This window comes from Vipera berus (assembly GCF_964194415.1).
Source record: "Vipera berus genome assembly, chromosome: 3".
NCBI classification, from domain to species: Eukaryota; Metazoa; Chordata; class Lepidosauria; order Squamata; family Viperidae; genus Vipera; species Vipera berus.
In genome coordinates, this window is record NC_138204.1 from 99,558,430 (window position 1) to 99,579,697 (window position 21,268).

The following is a 21,268-nucleotide window of genomic DNA, read 5'->3' on the forward strand; positions in this document are numbered from 1 at the left end:
CATTCAGTTTATAGGGCTATTTCAAAATTTTGACACTGGGCAGTTAACAACAATGGAAAATACTATAAAATAATTTAAACAACACATATATCACCAGTAGCAGAAGTAAAAACTTAAAACAACACATTACCATTGCATAGGCTCTTTCATGCATCTGGATCCTCAAGCTCATAGACAAAACCGTCTTTTTAAGACCTTGTAAAAAGCCAGCAAATCAGGACCAATTTAATCCCTAGAGGGTTGATGTTCCAAAGGGCGGGGCAGAGAAAGCTTTCTTCCTGGGCTCCACCAGATGGCAATCCTCAATACTGTATTTTTGTTTTTTAAAAAATAGTAGTTTTATTAAATGCATTCCCTAATATTGTAGAAAATTCTAGTTTATGCATCTCCTACCAAACCTAATGTCATGGGTAGGCATAATTGGGAAGAAATGTCACTCAAATAAGACAATAAATAAAAGAATTTTACAATTATTATGTTAACAATATCCAACTTTTATTGGATTATTCATTTGTATTTTATTAAATATAAATATTGTAAGAAAAAATAATAATTTAAATATCTTCCAAATGATCTCCCCTTTCATTTAAATTCACATATTACATACATCCACTTACTCACTTATATTCATACTAACTTCGATGTTAACTTCCATTGTTTGTGTTCAGCGTCTGCTTGGTGGCTTTGAAAAACATAGGTTTTAATTACACTACCTGTCTACAGTATATCAATTAATTAAGTTTGAAACACTTTAATTTAATATACCTGTATTTCTAAACTACCCAATCACTACCATTCTCTTGGGAGGTGGGGGTGAACAAAACTTCCAAAAATATACTATTTAAAATAAAATATAAACATTAAAAGATAATGATACTAGCGTTATGTAGATTTTAATATAATACTATAAATATAGCTTGTCCTTAATATATTGTTACAGATTTACCTATATTTTATTTTGTTGGGTGTGGCTTTTACATAGTGTAGGGTGAACTCCAGCAGCAGCTGCAGTCTTCCTTGAATTGTTTAAAAGAGACTTAATGGCTTAATGGCTGGATGACTGGCTGAATATTAATAGAGTTTCTGGATATTGATGCTGTAGCTTGCATAAGGCAGGAAGTGCCACAGAGGAGTGATGGATCAAGAAGTTGTTAAGACTTAGAAGTTCTGATCTGAGTAAGAATACTTGGTTAACTCAACCACATCAGCCTCTGACATTATGATGGTTCCATTATTCAGACAATATTAAAGCTTTGGTTGATACATTTGAATTTTACAGTTCCATTTTGTATAAACTTTCCCATGCCAAGTTAAAACAAGAAAATAATGCTCATATCAAAATATTTGTATTTTATGAGTCCATTCAGTTAGTGTATTCTTCTCCAAACTGGGGAACATGATTTTGACTTTAACTCAGAGGGCATTAAACTGGGGAAGATGTTGCTGGTTGGGAATGATGAGAATTGAAATGTAATATATTATGAAAGTGCCATGCTTGCTTTTATCTGATTTTGAAACTCAAAATAAAGCCCTCACCTTTCCTCTTTGAGACAGACTGTTGATTGTCATTAGGCTGAAAGAGTGAAGATAAGGCTTTGGTAGATTTCTGAACTAAGAAACCTGGGATATGAGTCTCTTTCCATATGCAGATAAACAATTTTTTGAGCCTCATCGAAACAACACTGAGTTGGTTCCTGAATCTTCAAGGTAATACCTTCTCTTACTGGACTGTCAATATTAATCTGAAAAAAAAGAAAGAAAGTAGCTTTTATTTTACTTTTTAAAGAAGGCAAGAAACTGGATCTAGTAGGTAGCTAAAGAATGTACAAAAAAATGAGCATCAAGAAAGATGTCATAACATTTATTTATTTATTTATCTGGGTATGGCTACCCAACTTGCAAATAACCTGAATAACTTGCATACAGTTAAAAGCATAAAAACCAGAGAAATCAATAGAAAAACACACAAAACACCATAATTCAGAATAATCAAAGCCAAATCAAATGTATTCCAATACAAAATCATATCAGGATGGGCTCAGAACTAAAGGTCAGGTCCACTGCTTTACCAAAGACCAACAAATATACGAGCCAGTGTGGTCTAGAGGTTATGGCTAAGGTGGCACAAATAGGTGTCATGGAAGATCACTGGATGACTTGAAGCCAGTTATTCACAGCCCAATTTCCCTCACAGGTTTGTTGTATAAAAATAAATTCTTAATGTGGATACTGTGGTACAGAGGTACTGTGTATGCTGACTATAACTCCTAAAGGAAACTGGGCATACAACTTTGATAAATAAGTAGTCTGTTCTTTTAAAAAAATGTCTGGACATATGAAAATGTAATATGACATGGAGATATGATGCCATTCTTTTGTAATTTTACTTTTGTTATTTTTTTCTATAACTTGGCGTCTCTGGGAAACCTACTGATGGACTAGTGAGATTCTTAGACTAATCTAACCAGCTTGCTTTATCTTGGTTAATAGTTCAAATAATTCCAGTATTCTAATGAAAGTTGACTATGCTAAAGCCTTTGATTGTGTGGATCACAACAAATTGTGGCAAGTTCTTAAAGAGATGGAAGTACCAGTCCATCTTATTTGTCTCTTGAGAAACCTATACGTGGGTCAAGAAGCAACAGTGAGAACTGGACAAGGAGCCACTGATTGGTTCAAAATTGGGAAAGGAGTCCGGCAAGGCTGTATACTGTTGCCCTGCCTGTTTAACTTATATGCAGAGCACATCATGAGAAAGGCAGGGCTAGATGAATCAAAAGTTGGAATTAAGATTGCTGGGAGAAATATCAACAACCTAAGATATTCAGATGATACCACTCTAATGGCAGAAAGTGAAGAGGAACTAAAGAGCCTCTTGATGCAGGTGAAGAAGGAGAGTGCAAAAGTTGGCTTGAAACAACATTAAGAAAACCAAGATCATGGCATCCGGCCCTCTCAATTCCTGGCAAATAGATGGGGAAGAAATGGAGATAGTGACAGATTTTATTTTCCTGGGCTCCAAGATCACTGCAGATGGGGACTTTAGCCAAGAAATTAAAATATGCTTGCTCCTGGGGAGGAAAGCTATGGCAAATCTAGACAGCACACTAAAAAGCAGAGACAACACCCTGCCAACAAAAGTGCGTATAGTCAAGGCCATGGTTTTCCAGTTGCAATGTATGGCTGTGAAAGTTGGACCATAAGAAAGGCTGAATGCCAAAGAACTGAGGCCTTTGAACTATGGTGCTGGAGAAGACTCCTGTGAGTCCCTTAGACTGCAAGGCGTTCAAACTGGTCAGTCCTAGAGGAGATCAACCCTGACTGCTCTTTAGAAGGCTAGATCCTGAAGTTGAAACTCAAATACTTTGGCCACCTAATGAGAAGGAAGGACTCACTGGAGAAAAGCCTAATGTTAGGAAAGATTGAGGGCAATAAAAGAAGGGGATGACAGAGAATGAGGTGGCTGGATGGAGTCACTGAAGCAGTAGGCATGAGCTTAAATGGACTCTAGAAGATGGTAGAGGACAGGAAGGCCTGGAGGAACGTTGTCCATAGGGTCGCGATGGGTCAGACACGACTTTGTAACTAACAACAACAATGAAAGTTGCAGAAGGATCAGGAAGAGAATAAATATGAGGAAGTGTCCATAGCCTGTAAGGTTTTTTGAACTGAATACTAGACTACCTAAATAAATGTGAAACAACTATAGTATTTAATACATCATTAATTCATTTACTTTTATATAATGAATTTGTTTATAAAGGTGTCCTTCTAGAGATATATCTCCTCTCTTCTAGCAGCTTGCTTGTGTAGCTTTGTGTTGAGATTTAATGAAATATTCCTCCCCAGTAAAGAAAGAAAATTCTTATTCATTATACCAAAGCTGTCCACTTGGAGAAATTATTTAAAATTCTCAACAACCATGAAAGCATTCACACATTTCTTTGCAAAACAAGAGAAATTATATTGTATTCCTCTCCAATTTATTAATTTACCTCTTTTGGAGCCTGGGGTTGGATATATTCCTTAAAAAGTTTCTGTGCCTCCAATATTCTTTTCCTCTGTGATAAGATCTTCTTATACTTTTCACAAGCCAACCAGAATTCCATGTTCTCATCACTATATTCACTCTTCAGGTAGGACTTGTAGACAATTGGCCCATCTGAAAACAATGTAAATCAAACATTGATTTTCAAACCATATTTTATTTATTTATTTATTAAATTTTTATACCGCCCTTCTCCCGAAGGACTCAGGGCGGTGTACAGGGCAATAAATATCAAAATATAAATACAAAAGTTAAAAAGGATTAAATAATTATGCCCAATATAATACAATAATACTGTGTTAAAACTAAATCCAACCCCAAACCCATCAGACCAGGCCAGATTGTTCAAATAGATAGGTTTTTAAATCGCGCCGGAAGGAGCGAAGGTCGGGGGCCATCCGGAGCTCAACTGGCAAGCGGTTCCATAGGTCTGGCGCGCCCACAGAGAACGCCCTCCCCCTGGGGGCCACCAATTGACATTCTCTGATCGGAGGCACCCTGAGGAGGCCCACTCTGTGGGAGCGCACTGGACGGAGGGAGGTTGATGCCGGCAGCAGGTGCTGCCGTAGGTAATCTGGACCCATGCCATGTAGGGCTTTATAGGTCATTACCAGCACCTTGAATGTCACCCGTAGGGCAACTGGCAGCCAATGCAGCTCGCGGAGCAGAGGTGTAACATGGGAGTATCGGGAGACCACCAACACAACTCACGCGGCTACATTCTGCACCAGTTGAAGCCTTCGAGTGGTCCTCAAGGGCAGCCCTATGTAGAGAGCGTTGCAGTAGTCCAAATGAGAGGTCACGAGCGCATGAGTGACTGTACGCAAGGCATCCCGGTCTAGATAGGGCCGCAACTGGCGCACCAGGCGAACCTGGGCGAAGGCCCCCGTAGTCACAGCTCCTATATGATCTTCTAAGGAGAGCTGTGAGTCTAGAAGGACCCCCAAGTTGCGAGCCCGATTTACGGGGGGTAATAACTCACCCCCCATATTAAGAGATGGAAAATTCTGCGTTTCCTGAGATGCCAACACACACAGCCACTCAGTCTTGTCAGGGTTGAGCTGAGGTCTGTTCCTCCCCATCCAGACCCGGACCGCCTCCAGGCAATGGGACATCACGTCGAGGGCATCACTGGGGTGGTTTGGGGTTGAAATAAAAAGCTGGGTATCATCAGCGTACTGATGATAACCAACTCCAAAACCACGAATGATCTCACCCAGAGGCTTCATGTAGATGTTGAACAGGAGAGGCGAGAGGACCGATCCCTGAGGAACTCCACAAACAAGGGGCCTCAAGGTCAACCTCTGCCCTCCTGCCAACACCGACTGCGAACGCCCCAGAAGGTAGGAGGAGAACCACTGAAGAACTGTGCCTCCCACTCCCAACCCCCTGAGGCGTCGCAGCAGGATACCATGGTCTATGGTATCGAAAGCCGCTGAGAGGTCTAATAGGACTAGGACAGAGGAACAACCCCTGTCCCGAGCCCGCCAGAGATCTTTTTTTTTATTGAAAAGTTTTACAGTACATTTTATCTTTAACAATCCCCCCTCCCCCCACCCCTACCTAACCCTCCCTATCCCTCCCCCCATTCCCCCCTCCCCCCCCGACTTCCCAGAGCTAAGTACAAGGTATAAAAACAAAGAACAATCATAAACATCCATATGCTAACAACAATAAACTATTAATTCTATCGCCCTCTAGCTCATATGGAATGACTACAAGCAATACTAATATTACATATAAAAAGAAAAAAAAAAGAAAAAAGATAAGAAAACTTATTCAAATGCTAAATGAAACTTTTTAGTCCCATATTTGTTCTGGATATAATCAATCCACTTTTTCCACTCCATAATATAACGTTCTTGCGAATGATCTTTCAAGTAAGCCGAAATCTTTGCCATTTCCGCCAGGTCAGAAACCTTTAGAGTCCATTCTTCTATAGTCGGCAGTTCCTCCTTTTTCCAATATTGACCTATTAAGAGTCTTGCTGCTGTAATTAAGTTCAACATCAACTTAATGTCCACAACAGTAGCATCTGTAATTATGCCCAACAAAAACAATTGCGGACAAAACTTTATCCTTTGCTTAAAGATCTTCTGCATATTCCACCAAATTTTTATCCAAAAAGCCTTAACCTTTTTGCAGGTCCACCATATATGAAAATACGTTGCATCTTCGCCACCACACCTCCAACATTTAGGTTGATAATTCGGATACATACTTGCAAGCTTTTTAGGATCTAAATGCCATCTATAAAACATTTTATAAAAGTTCTCTCTTAGGTTTTGGGCTTGTGTAAATTTTACGTTCCTCACCCAGATCTTTTCCCACGTGTCCATTGTAATAACTTCTTGAATATTCTGGGCCCATTTTATCATACAGTCTTTAACAAGTTCTGTTTCTGAGTCAATATCTATCAATGCAAGATAAATCCGTTTGATATGTGCTGGACCCTGGTTTCTAATTTGCTTTATCAAATTTTCATCAGTCATTGAGAAACCAATTTTCTGATCTTCTTTCCACCTGGCACGTAATTGAGTATATTGGAACCAAGTTTGGACGATCTTCTCATCTCGCAAGAGATTGTACGGCTTCAAACACCAGACGTTCCTTTCCAAGCTTAGGATCTCCTTATACGTAGTCACATCATGTTTGAAGCCAACATTTATGTTTTCTATTGCATGTTTCGGGATTGCCCACAACGGCATCTTGCAGTCTAACTTATGTCTATACTTCTTCCAAACTCTCAACAATGCCTGTCTTAAAATATGCACTTTAAACACATTATCTACCTTCTTATCATACAACAAATATGCATGCCAGCCAAATAACAAGTCGTGGCCCTCAAGATTTAATAATCTCCCTTGTGTCAAATTAATCCAGTCACTTATTCCTGACAACGCAGCAGCTTCATAATATAATTTAAGATTAGGCATTTTAAGACCACCTTTTTCACGAGTATCCTGCATAATCTTAAGTTTAACTCGTGGCCTTTTCCCTGCCCACACAAATTTATTGATACCCCGTTGCCATTCTTCCAAATTAGAGTCTTTTTTAAGGACCGGTATCATTTGGAATAAAAATAAAAATTTAGGCAGGACATTCATTTTCACTGCTGCAATTCTTCCCAGCAAAGACAATTGCAGTTTTTCCCAGCTCTCCAATTCTTTTTGAATTTTCCCCCATAACTTTTCATAATTATTTTTATATAACTTTGCATTGGAGGGTGACAAATACACCCCCAAATATTTAACCCTTTTGACAATCTCAAATCCAGTTAATCCTTCTAAAAGGGCCTTTTGCGGTGCTGTCATATTTTTGGCCAAAATTTTTGGTTTTTGTACATTAACCTTAAATCCAGAAACCTTCCCATATTGCATTATTATCTCCATCAGGTCCACAACAGAGTTTTCTAGCTGGGTCACCGTAACAACCAGATCGTCTGCAAACGCCCTCAATCTATAATCCTGATCTCTAATTTGAATACCCTTAATTTTTTCCGAGTTCCGTATTTTTATCAATAATATCTCCAATGTTAAAACAAATAATAAAGGTGATAACGGACACCCTTGTCTTGTGCCCTTATCAATATTTCATACTTCAGTCAGGCTATTGTTAACTATTATTCGGGCAGTTTGTTTTTGATATAATGCCCTAATTGGTTGTAAAAATTTATCCCCAAAATTCATTTTATCTAAAACTTTCATCAGAAATTGCCAATCCAATTGATCAAAAGCTTTTTCAGCATCTAAAAAAATTAGCGCCGCAGGGATCTGGTTGTTCCTTTCCAAAAACTCCACCACATCAACTATATGCCTCACATTATTTTTCATTTGTCTACCACTAATAAACCCAGTTTGATCCCCATGAATCATCTGTTGCAAAACCCTCATCAATCTGTTAGCTAACACCTTAGCAAATATCTTGTAGTCTGTATTTAAAAGTGATATTGGTCTGTAATTTTTTACTTGAGTAGCATCTTGATCTTCCTTCGGAATCAAAGAAATAAAAGCAGTTCTCCAAGACGGAGGCACCCTTCCCCCCCCTCTGAATTGTCTGAAACAATTCCCTTAATGGCTTTATCAGCTCCAATTGTAAATTTTTGTAGTAGACCGCAGTCAGACCATCCGTACCTGGCGCTTTGTCCACCTTCAATTCCTTAATTGCTAAAAGAATTTCTTCTTCTGTTATCAATTGATTAATCTCCTCCTTTTGTTCTTGTGTAAGAACTGGGATGCTAGCATTCTTCAAATATACATCAATATCTGTTTCATTAATCTTCTCCTTAACATATAATTTAGAATAAAAATCCACAAAGGCTTCCTTGATAAGATCCTGTTGAAACACAACCTTTCCTTTGTATTCAATTTTATCTATATTAGAAGCCCTTTGTTTTTTCCTTAACCTGTAGGCTAACCACCTACCTGGTTTATTGGCATTGCAAAAAGTATTATGCCTAGCAAACCGTAGGTTATTTGCCACCTGATCAGCCATCAACTTATCAAATTGTCCTCTTAGCAGGTTGATGACCTCCTTAATCTTCACATCCGATGGATTCAAAATTAGGGCCTTTTCTTTTTCCCTGATTTCATTCTCCAGTTCTTTCCTTCTAACTTCCAAATTACATCTATATTTATTATTCATATATATTAACACCCCTCTCATATAGGCTTTGCTAGCATCCCAAACCATGTCCATAGAGGTATCCTTGTTCATATTAATTTCAAAAAAATCCTTCATCTGCTTTTTACATTCTTCCACATTTCTCTGATTTCTAAACAAATTCTCATTTACGCGCCAGGAGCGCCTATCTCTATTGTCCTTGTTGATCTCTAACCAGACTGGACTATGGTCAGATATAGTTCTTGCACAAATCTTTATCTTCTTAGTCCTAGAAAAAAATCATTAGTCAGTAATATAAAATCAATCCTACAAAAAGATTGATGTCTATCAGAAAAAAAGTATAATCCTTTTCATGTAAGTGTGTATATCGCCAAATGTCTCACAATTCCAGGTCGTCCTTCATTTCAAAAAAAGATTTAGGCAATCTAGCATGACTCAGGGCACGCTTAAAGAAACCAGCTTTATCCAGCTGTACATCCAGGACACCATTCCAATCTCCCATAAAAATAAAAGATTTATAATCCAACTGGGTAATCTTTGTATGTAGTAAACTAAAAAAATCAGTTTGTTGTTGATTAGGAGCATACAGTCCAACTAAAAGAATTTTTTTGCCTTCTAACAGCAAATCTATCATAACATATCTTCCTTGTTTGTCTACTTCAATTAGTTCCGCTGTCAGAGTACTCTTGACATAGATAACCACTCCATTTTTCTTATTCATTGCAGAAGCAATAAATTGCGTGCCCAGCCTTGAGTTCAACAAATACTTTTGGTCCATAACCCTAATATGCGTTTCTTGCAAACAAATAACATCAGTCTTAAATTGTTTTAAATATTGAAAAACTTTCTTTCTCTTCTGTGGTGAATTTAATCCATTAACATTCCAGGTTAGGAACTTAGTCGCCATTCTTGGCATCCCGAAGCTTCTGGAGCACGTCTGCCAGGACCCCTTTAACTTCCTTAGGCCGCACCCCTCCCACAGCTTCACTGTTAGTACGCTTTGGAGGTTCCATAACTTTCTGCTGATCTTGCTCTTGCTCTTGTCTCACTCGTCTTAAGGCGGCACGGGTTATCCTCTGCTCTCCAACAGCTGCCGATAAAACTGTAATTTGATCCCCTCCAGCACCGTTCTCCTCTATCTGTATTCCTTCAGCATCTTGAGGCTTTCCCTCGCCATTTCCCTTTACAGATTCCAGAAGTGGTAGAGGGGTTGCTTTTAAAACTTTACTGTAAAAATCACGTGCCTGAGTCACTGTAACCAGACGATGTCTTTTACCTTCGTGCATCACCACCATGCCCACTGGAATCTCCCATCTAAACTTGATGTCACATTTCTTAAGTTCCTTTGCTAGAAAGGCAAAATCTTTCCTTCTCCTTAAAATCTTTGGAGGAATCTCTTTTAAGACCAAAACTTCTTGCTCAGCAACCACAAACTTAGTATCATAAGCAACTTGAATAACTTCATCCCTAATTGCTCTCTTTGTAAAGTAAACCACCACATCTCTAGGTAGCTTCCTCTGCCTTGCAATCCATGAGTTCACACGAAAGATTTTATCTATACTTCCCTCAATTTCAGCTGCTGACTGACCCAGTACCACTTCCAAAGCCTCGGAGACCAGCTGCTTTAAATCTTCTTTAAGATTCTCTTTTAAGCCCCTGATTCTGATAGCAAACTCCATCTGATGGTACTGAACGAGGCTCAAGTCTCCATCCATTTTATCCCTTATATTTTCATTCTCTAGTACTTTTGCTTCTAATATAGAATTCTTTTGACTAAGATCCTCCACTTTTTCATCCAAGCGTTGCACACATACAGCCACAGCTTCAATTGTAGGCAAGATGTCTGCCCTCATTGCTCTAAACTTCTCTTCCATCTTCTCCTCCAGTTTCTCCTCCAGCTTTTCCATCATATCTGACATTAATTGTGAATGCTTTTCGAAGGCATCCTGTAAATCTTTAAGCGTCAATGCCGGAGCAGGTGCAGGAGGGAGCAAAGCTTGCAACGAAGTCTGTTGCACCGGGGAAGCCCCCGCACTCCAAAGAACTTTGGAGGCTTTCGTCGCCATCTTCCCCCACTTTCACTTATTGCGCACTTTCACTTTAAAGCCATAAAATCCATTGAGCTAGAGAATAAAGATAAAAGTCCACTTCACCTTGACCTCCTGTACCGCTCTGCCTGCGTCTTCATACTCAAGAGTCTTTCCTTCTAGCAGGGGTGGTTGCTAACGCTTGGCTCTGCTCCAAAAATCATGGAGCAGAGACGCTGCGCAGCCCGGAGCAAACCCAGGCTTTGGGGGGGCTCGATCCTTCAGCCGCCCAAACTTAAAGCTCAGGCGGCCCCGGAGAGCTCAACCCCTACCTGGGGCCTCACCCCCTCCTCTTCTCCCGGGGAGGGGGCTTCCAAATCACCAAAACAGCTGATCGGCGCTGTTTTCAGTGATTCAACAAAGCTGTGGAGCGGACAGCCCGGAGATGGCTGTCTTCAGCGTCGCGTCGCCACCGGAGGTCCCCGCCAGAGATCATTCACCAGTGCGAGCAATGCTGTACCCGGGCCTGAAACCCGATTGGTACGGGTCTAAATAATCAGCTTCCTCCAAGAACAGAGGGAGCTGATGCGCCACCACGCTCTCAACAACCTTCGCAAGAAAGCGAAGGTTGGAGTCCGGATGAAAGTTATTTAATACAGCTGGGTCCAGGGCAGGCTTTTTGAGGAGGGGTCTCACCACCACCTCCTTCAAGGTGGCAGGAAAACTACCCTCCCTCAGAGAAGCAGTTATCACTGCCTGGAGCCAGCCTCGTGTCCCATCCCGAGCTGCATAAAACAGCCAGGAGGGGCATGGGTCCAACAAACACGTGGTGGAGCTCAGCTTCCCCATGATCCTGTGCACATCTTCAGGAGTCACAGGATCAAACTCCTCCCAGATAATATCGACAAGACTGCCCTGGTCCTCATCGTCAGACTCTGCCCAGTCGGAGTCCAAACCGGTCCGAATCCGAGCGATTTTGTCCAACAGATGTTGACTAAACTCCTTGGCACGACCCTGCAAGGGCTCCTCCCTCACCTCCTGATTAAGGAGGGAGCGAGTTACCCTAAACAGGGCGGCCGGGCAATTATCTGCGGACGCGATGAGGGCAGCAAAGTGATTAGACCCTGCCGTCATCATCGCCGCAAGATAAGATCTCGTGAAAGTCCTTAATTGCAACCGGTCGGACTCAGATCGGCTGGATCTCCAACAGCTCTCTAGGCCCCATCTCCGACGCTTCATCTCCCGGAGCTCCATGGAAAACCATGGTGCCCATTGGGATCTGCACTGGGTCAAGGGCCGCATGGGTACAACTCGGTCGAGTGCCTCCATGACCACCTTTTCCCAGGCTTCCACTAGGGCGTCGGCCGAGCTGTGAGCAAAGGAGGCAGGTGGGGACCCAAGCGCCACCTGGAACCGCTCAGGGTCCATTAAGCACCTAGGGCAGAACCATCTCATTGGTTCAACCACCCCACGACGGGGAGTGGCAAACTGGAAGACCAACCGCAGGAGGTAATGATCGGTCCATGACAGGGGTATAACAATTGGAAAACCCCCACCTAGATCATGTAACCACTGTCAGATAGGAAAACCAAATTGAGCGTGTGACACCCCCCCATGAGTTGGACCCTGAATAACCTGCGTCAGGTCCATGGCCGTCATGGAAGCCATGAACTCCCGAGCTAACTCAGATGATCCCCCCAGGGATGGTAGATTAAAGTCACCCAAAACCATAAGTTTGGGGAACTCAATCACCAACCCTGAGAGGATGTCGAGAAGCTCAGGCAGGGCTGCTGCTGCACGACTAGGCGAAAGGTACACCAGCAGCAAGCCCAACTGAGCTCTAGGGCCACATCTCAGGAGGAGGGACTCACACCCGACTATTTGGACAATGGTGGCCTCCCACGGACATAAGGTCTCCCTCACGACTAGCGCCACTCCTCCACCCCTACCCTGAGCTCGAGGCTGGTGCAGCACCCGGAAACCCAATGGACAAAGATCAACTAGAGGGACACTGCCCTCTGGGCCCAACCAGGTCTCCGTGATGCAAGCCAGGTCCTCATGCTCCTCGATCAAATCACGTATAAGTGGAGCCTTGTTGGCTACGGACCTGGCATTAAGATACACGAGCCTGAGCTCAGGTGGCTGCTCATCCTCGCTCCCGGAACCATAGGCTGAAACCAGGGGGTCGGAGTGCATCACCGCTCGAAGACAGCGGGGACGCACTCCCAGATATTGATACGGCCCCCTGTTCATACGCCTGCTGCCATTCCCAACCGCCGTGGGAATAGACAAACCCACACCTCGCTCCGGGGCCCCGGAGGCATCCAACCCAAGCCTCGTCACGGCGCGAACTATCCCAGGCCTGGTCTGAGAAACGGTTGGTGGAACCCCCCCGTCTCCAACCAAACATTTTGAGAACCCTCCCCCCTCCCTTACCCCACAAAAAATTGAGCTAAAAAGTGCACCAGGGGCCTCTTATTAAATTTGTGATGGAGGCTCCTGTCCTTGCCCAAGCATCTCTCAGGGTCCCAATAATTGGGCCCGTCATCAAGAGGATAGGTTGAAATAAAGGCGGGTCGCGCCCAGGAAGGGGGGGCACCCCTGAGCGCAAATAAGTCCATGCTTGAATAAGATAAAACCATTTTTTGGGTAGATCCAGCCAGGCAGTCCCATAATCACTCCAAAAGATGTAAAATAGGTCAACAATGTCCAGTCCACCAGCTGCCTGCCACTTGAGCTGGCCAGGTGACTTCTGAGACAGATCAGGCATCTCCCTCTCACAGAGGGCCCAAACCTATCCAGAAGCAGACAGGATACTAACCCAAATAAAGCATACCTCCCTAGATCTCTCACCTCTAGGGAGATAGGAGATGGTATAGGGTGGTATAGTTGATAGTATAGCTGAGCCACCCTCTCACAGTGGCTCAGCTCCAAGACCTTCTGAGTCCGATGGGTTCGGTGGGTTCATGGGGGGAATATTAAAAGTAATTATAATGATTGTTATGTTTATTCTCTGTATGAAACATCCTATGAGGGATCATTTTCTGAGATTCTGGCATTATAACAGGAAGTGAAAATTATTTCTGCAGATAACTATCTATTTTGTTTTCCCTTCCATTTACCATAATATGCAGTATTCATAGAGATATTTTTCATTTTACTCAGTATTGTCATTCTCAAGGACCTGTGACTCTATAGTTTATAACTTCCAACTAGTCTATCTACAGTCATGGTAGTATAGGAGATTTTGGAATGTTCTAATCCAAATAGCTTCCCAGCTGGCTATAGCAGGACTAGAACTCAGTCTCTCAATAGGATCATAGATCAGGGGTGTCAAACTCGCAGCATCACATGATGTGTCACAACGTATCATGACTTTTTTTCTACTGCCGGCAATGGGGTGGGCACGGTTTTGGCATGACACCTCTGCCTTAGATCCTATTTGCCTGCCCCCTCCTACCTTCTGTTTAGTAGTGACATCCACCATGGGCATTTTGAGTTCAGCAGAGGAGAAATTTTTAAAAAAAGAAATCCTAAGGATATAAGCAAATGAGCCAATGTGCTCAAAAGAAGGTTAAACAGTCTCTTACCCAGGGTAAAGAAAAGAAAAATAAGCAAAAAGGTTGTGTGTTATTTCTAAATATAGATCGTATTCTTGAAACACAGCAGTTGATGAAATCCTTTGTTATTGCTTCTTAAGTTCCTTCAATAAATACTGAAGAAGATCTTGGATGCCTTGTGAGCTTGGCTATGTTTAGTCCTGGGATGAAGCCTGACACTGCCAATGCCTGTCAAGAGCCTCTCCAGCCTCTGTTTTTAGTTAGGGAATGAGAAAGCACTAAAGAGAGTGAAAGTTTAAAAAAAAAGGCAGAGAGAGCTAATTCAGAGTGAATGGGTGGTAGAATAGGTAATGGAGTGTGGGGGATATGAAGAGCACAGAGTGAGCGAGAGAGTGAGACGGAACGTGACAGAAGAACAAGTAAAAGAGAAATAAGTGTGAGAACATGCCAGTAATGGAGGGAAAGAAGGAGAATGTAAAAGAGCTAATCATGGATATTCTGAGGTGGGGGTGGGGGTGGAGGATCCAGTGCCTGATCCTTGTGTTCAGTGGACATGTGGGGTTTTCTCAGTAAAGCAGAAAAGGCAGAAATCCCCCACTCATCCTGAAAATCAAGTTCCAATGGATGATTCAACTGCTAGTATAGTCATTTGATGAAATTCACCTCATCCCATACAATACACTATGGAGAGCAATCAGTAGATGTTTTCAGCAAATTTGCATTTTGTTGACTTTGAGAATTATACCATATATGGTATACCATATATGGTATAATTCTGTAAAAAAATCTGTAAAAAAATCAGTGCAGGGTTTTTGTTTGACTGGCATTACTTTTTTAAAAGTTTTCAATTGCTTCTTTTGAACTGGAAGAAATGATATTTGCATTAACAAGATCATTTTCTGTGGGGAACACTTGCATTTTAGAGAGATTGGGTACAATAGCATATAACAAACTGAGAAGAGTAATAACGTGAAATGTCCTTGGCAGAGCTTTATTGGTAAGAATTCTCCAGTGAAAAATAATTATGTTAGGTTGCCACTAATCAGCTTGAAACTTCTGACATCCCTTTGATCCACCAGAAAAAAAAGGCACTTTGGGTTTTCCTCTCCTGCTTTACTGGGACCTTCTTAATCAGTTTTGGAAAGTTGGCTAGCTCACCATTCTAAGCATTAGTTAGAACTTGGCCAGCCCAGCCCAGCCTAACCCATTATCACTTTAGGGACATGTGATTGATGGAAATCCACCAATTGGTGCATTTTCATTTGCCCTGCAATAAACTGCGAGGATAGCATTACAGCCCAATCTTGTTAGTGAGGCAGAGTTAACATTATTTAAATAGAGGGATAAGATTTTTGTTGGCATACTTCATGCTGCCTCATGGAGTGGAACACAGCATGTTAAGTTGGCTATTTGAATATGTCCTATGCCATAAATACCTTTTACTTATTCCCATCCCATCTTACTCTACTGATTAATAATGATGTCTTTACTCACATTTAGTAGCCATAAGCTTTTCGAAAGACTGAGACCACTGAAGTACTTCTTCCAGGCTTATTCTTTGAGAAGCAAGGACAGGGAGAGAAAACACAAAGTTAGAGCAGGCAATAATCACAGTTTCATAACTAGCTTTAATAAAATCTGAGACTAAGGATACTGAACATCTATCCTTGTGCTTTGCTGAACATCCCCAAATATTGCCTAAATTTGTTTCCTGGTATTTTCAAGCTAAAGGGGGGGGATAATGCTAGCTTTAATGAATATTTCACATGGCAGAGAATACATCTGCATTTTTAGACAATTTAAATAATCAGTTAAAATAATTACAATAGCTGTAATATTACTGCATGTGGGCCTGCCTATCAAGAAAGGATAGGCCAGCACATCTGAGTTTCATTAGTGTGGATAAAAATTAGATGGCAACAAGCAGGTAGAGAAAATTTTATTTTTAATTTGCTCCTCAGAGACTGAATCCCTAAGGAAGCAACTTTTATAACTGGGTTCCTACATGATGGAGCCTCCAGTTCCAGTACTGAGGCAGAATATTATTTGTATTTTGTTTTAGAAGTTGCCTGGAAAATCTTTTTATTCTTAGGGTATTTGTCTATGTGTAAAATGATTGAATGAATGAATGACATCATCAATAAATGTAGACATACTTAATAGAAAATAAGTGCCACTGAACTTACTGCAACATTAGGACCTATTTTTTTAAGCTTCCTTTGTTCAGAATTTGAAATATTCATGTTTCAAATCCTCCTATGTAATTTACAATATTTCTTTGTAGTGAAAAATCATACGTGCTTTTGAACTATGTATTTAGTCATTCTTGCTCAATGGGACACTTGGAAATATACCGGTTGGTATACTGTACCAAATATGCCAATAAGCAACCCAATCAACTTTAAAAATAGACCCAGAGAGTTGATTGGCACCTGTTCCCTAGGCAAGTAGGATCACGGACATTACATTAGAAATTATATTAGAAAGAAACTACTGAAAGGAAGAGTAGTATAAAAATAACAAAATGTAGCACTTGAAATTATAATGTTACATTATGTTACAAAGTACTATAGAGTAAACTATTTTCGTAATTATTGAAATGGCTAGAGATCATTATGGATTTCCATTGTTCATAATTGGGAAGTGAAGTAACTTATTTTTTCACATTAAAGAAATAGAATAGAATAGAGATGGAAGGGACCTTGGAGGTCTTCAAGTCCAGTCCCCTGCTCAAGCAGGAGAACCTATACCATTTCAATGGAAGAGATTAGCTCTCCTAGACTGCCATGTACTGGGATACAAAATAGAGGCATTTGTTTTCATCTTCTCCTTTGACCTGTTATTACCACCCAAACACTTACAAAAGCAACTTCATTATTTTGAACTTTAGTACTAATCCATTCTTGATTAAAAGTAAAATTGGGTTCCAGATGTTAAGGCCAAATAAAAGATTCATAAACCAGCTCGGCTGTTTGTAGGGTTTTATAGGCTTGCTAGCTTATAATCTCTTCCACTATTTTTATTGGGCAACATGAATAGATATGTATGTACAAATGTCTGTTTCTGTGTTATACCAGTAGCACTCCTGGGCCTATAATCACTTATTAACAGTCAAATGAGGCAATCTTTGCTGATGATATAATCTAGGTTATGTTTGTTTAGCACCCAGACACTGTATTTAGGACCATCAAAATGGCAATAAAAGGTGTGCAGCTTTTTAATTGTCCAGAATTCATCAGGGAAAACATTAACCAAAGAGAAAAGAGAGGAGAGAAGAGAGTGTAAACTTGTTAGGTCAACTGGTTCAAGTCATGTGGTTTATAGTTCAAAGTCCCAGGGATTCCTATATTTATCATATGACAAAAACACTCTTCCCCACACATGCAAACAACAGATGGCCTTTGTGGTTTACAACTGGTAGGGGAATATTTTTTCCATTATCCTTAAATTCCCAATCTAAATTATACTAATAAAAATAACAAATGTCTGCATTTTTAAATTCTACCTTAGACTGACTTTGAACCACTGAGCAGTGTCAGCAGATAAAAGAAAGCATGGCAGTCATAACTGTAAAATCAAAGCCCTGTTTGTGAGTGTATGTCTGTGTGTAGTAGAGATGGTATCATGTTTGTCCAATGGAGCTTCCCTTCCCTATATATCCAGTTTATCCCCAAATCTATTGTATTCCCAAACAATCTAGAGCAAATTAAAGTGAGAGGATGAAGGTTTATGAATGAGATTGGGGAAGTAATTTATGGAAAAATGTCATTCTATCAGTGGACATACACAACTGGATTCAATTTGAATCAGCAGCCCTTTCATAACTGCTGAGTGTATGTCACTGAATTCTCTGAAGGAGACAACAGATCCATAATAACAGTGAGCTTGCACCATTTTCATCCACTACTTTTTACTTATCATCTATAGCACAGGTGTCAAACTTGCCGCATCATGTGCCATGTTGTGACGTATCATGACTTTTTTTGCATTGCTGCAGCTGGAGTGGGCACGGCCTCCACATGATGCAACCGACCCACGGGCTGGCAGTTTGACACCCTGAAGGATTACTCCAGAAGCTTGTAAGAAGAATATCCATATAGCTCAATGCCTAACTGATTATAGTTTTATCTTGCCCATGGTTTGGAGTCAGAAAAGATATAAGCAATAAGTTAATCAGAACTATGAGCTCAAAATCTGATGGCCAAAGTAAAGCTTATTTGACCAGGAGACTGAAGGTTTCTCATGTTTCTCCATTTATGTCTTGTCTATTCTCAAAATGTTTAAACTTTATACGGGTACATCTTTTTACATTCTTCAATGAAGATTAAGTTAGGCTGAGAAAATGTTCAAAATGTTCAAAATCAATAATGACTTTCATGGCTAAAAGATTTGGTCTTAACTTTCTTCTGTTCTAGATATTCTCATCACCACACCATACTGGCTCTCTGCATGGAAAAACTTCTGTTCCATCAATGGCATTTATGTTTAAAATTTCTCCATTTAAAACAAAAAAAGAAATTCAACATTAGTTCCCACCCTTACAAAACAGGTTCTCTCAAAATTAATGTTGTAATAATATATTAATCAGTATTCAACTAGAGGAGATAATATGTGTATAAGGTGGGGTGTTTTTGATGCAGCTTTTTAATGCTTTGACTTGTATTTTGTGGTGGGTTTATTTTGTTTTCTTGGATTTTTTTTGGAGTTTTGTATTTTGTATTTTAACTTTGTTCTGAATAAAATAAAAATACATATGAAAAACAAACCAAAAACCAAAACCAAAAATAACTACTTACCTCTAAACCACACTCTGAATTTTGACTGGGCCCCTGCATAGGATTTGACCCAAGGTTTCCTCCTTCTATTGTTATTGCTTCCAAAATTGTATATACTCTACAGTACATGGAGGCAGACAAGTACTATGTGATGCTCACTCTTGGGAAACCAAAAATCCCTGGTTCCCTCCTTTACCCTTTGTTCTGTAAATAAGGTTTCTTGTTGATTGGTTTGTACTTACTTTGAATGAATGAACCTTTATTGTCAAAGTACAACAAAGTACATTGAGATTGGCTGAGCCTCCCTTCATGCCCCCCTCCCCCAACAACTAACAGTGACAACAAACCCACCATCTTGTTACACCTTGAGAGCTAATTGCAGAACACACTGGCCTCGCAAGTCAATCATACATAAAGTTAATTCCCATTCAAGAGCCTGACAGCCCATGGATAGAAGCTTACTTGGAAATGGCTCTGTTTGTGCCATCTCTGAATAAACTGCAAAGCCAACAGTTGCTGTGATTCATAATCCTGGATGAAGAAAACAAAAATATTTAAGCACTCTATTCAAGGGATGTTGGTAAGATGCAGGTAAAATGATAATGCTTATGTATTGATGCAACTTTAGGTCATCTTCCAGACAAAACAAACCAGTTCTCATCCAGGCTTACCTTGAGCTCGTTACATATGAGTCGAGTTAATATCCTGATTATTAGCTATCTTTCAATCCCTGCAAGATTATACCCTTTCCCCTTTGTCATCCCATATGCCTGGGGCAGTTTCAAAGAATATCTGCATGATGAAAGCTTTCTAAATTCCTCAAGACCTGTCTGTTCCATGAAGCCTCAGCCTCAAGTCTCAAATTTCCACATGTAACTGCACTACATTTAAGATCCAGCATGTCCCTATATAAAGGTAGTTGTTTCCAACTCTAGGGGCTGGTGCTCATCTCTGTTTCAAAGCCAAAGAGCGAGCGCTTGTCCGAGGACGTCTCCATGGTCATGTGGCCGGCATGACTAGATGCCAAAGGCACACGGAGCGCTGTTACCTTCCCACTGTAGTGGTCCCTATTTTTCTACTTGCATTTTTACATGCTTTAGAACTGCTAGGTTGGCAGAAGCTGGGATGAGTAACAGGCGCTCACTCTGTTACGCAGCACTAAGGATTTGATCTGCCAAACTGCTGACCTTCTGATCGACAAGCTCAGCATCCTAACCCACTGAGCCACCGCGTCCCTTATATAACATGCATCAATTTCCCTCTTTTTCTTTTGTTTTGCTCAGTTGAATTTTAAATTCCCTGATGCCAGTTCCCTTTTAGTGCATCTGCTTCATAGACCAACATGCATATTGATATCGTTATCATGATTACCACCACCATTATCCATGAAGTATCTTTTCTTATTGTGTTGCACTCCTGTGCCCTTGTTTCTGTTAATTAAGATGTGCTAAATCTAATAGAACTTTTGGAAATATATCTAGGAGGATTGTTCCTTTTCTTTGTGGAGAAACAATTCAAGGGGAAATCAGCATCTTTGCTGCCCCTATGTGGACTCCTCTGAAAATGCTTTCCTATGTCCTCTGACAATGTTTACTACAAATACAGTCAGAGGATCTATGCGGACTAAGCTGAGGTGTGAAAAACTAATGTACAATAGTCAGTTATGCTGGGAAGAGATGCCCTTTAGATGTGATTGGATAGACTTCTGCAGGTGTCCATCTGTGATATCCATCTGTGATTTCTAGATTATTGGAAATGTACTCCCTAAACCATAATGTCTCAATTCCATTAGTTTTATGATTATTTATAGTGGAATAGCTGCAACTGGTTGTTCTGAAAAAGAGTAAATTTTCAATTATTTAACTCACTATTGTATATTTACTGCCATGAAAAAGGAGAAGAGAGTGATAGTGGCGAATATCTGATTGTTACTTGATCACAGACTTCAAACTATAATAGGCAGGGCTTTTTTTCTCATAGAACGCTCAGAACGGAGTTCCGGCACCTTTTTGGGATGGAACCTTGTAGGATAGGCAAGTCATGTGTATGACATGTGTGAGTTCCGGCACCTTTTTCTTTTACAAAAAAAGCACTGATAATAGGCACATCAAGTTCAGTGGTTCTTTCAGATTTCGGGGAAGTGGCTAAGTACTATGATCTTTGGTTTTCTGTCAGCAAATTCATAAATGAATTAAATACATAGACTATTTCTCCTGAAAATCCAGAACCCTGAAA

General features: G+C 40.6%; 1 protein-coding gene across 1 annotated transcript; it reads right to left on the reverse strand.

The window, feature by feature from the left end:
- Positions 1–580: 580 nt before the first annotated feature.
- On the reverse strand, positions 581–19,560 carry LOC308664735 (regulator of G-protein signaling 13-like; the record flags this gene model as incomplete). Its single annotated transcript, XM_081322200.1, has 4 exons — positions 581–1,742; positions 3,996–4,162; positions 15,753–15,814; positions 19,496–19,560. 4 exons carry the CDS (start codon positions 19,558–19,560, stop codon positions 1,569–1,571), a joined length of 468 nt encoding a protein of 155 aa, XP_081178326.1. The 3' UTR covers positions 581–1,568.
- Positions 19,561–21,268: the final 1,708 nt, after the last annotated feature.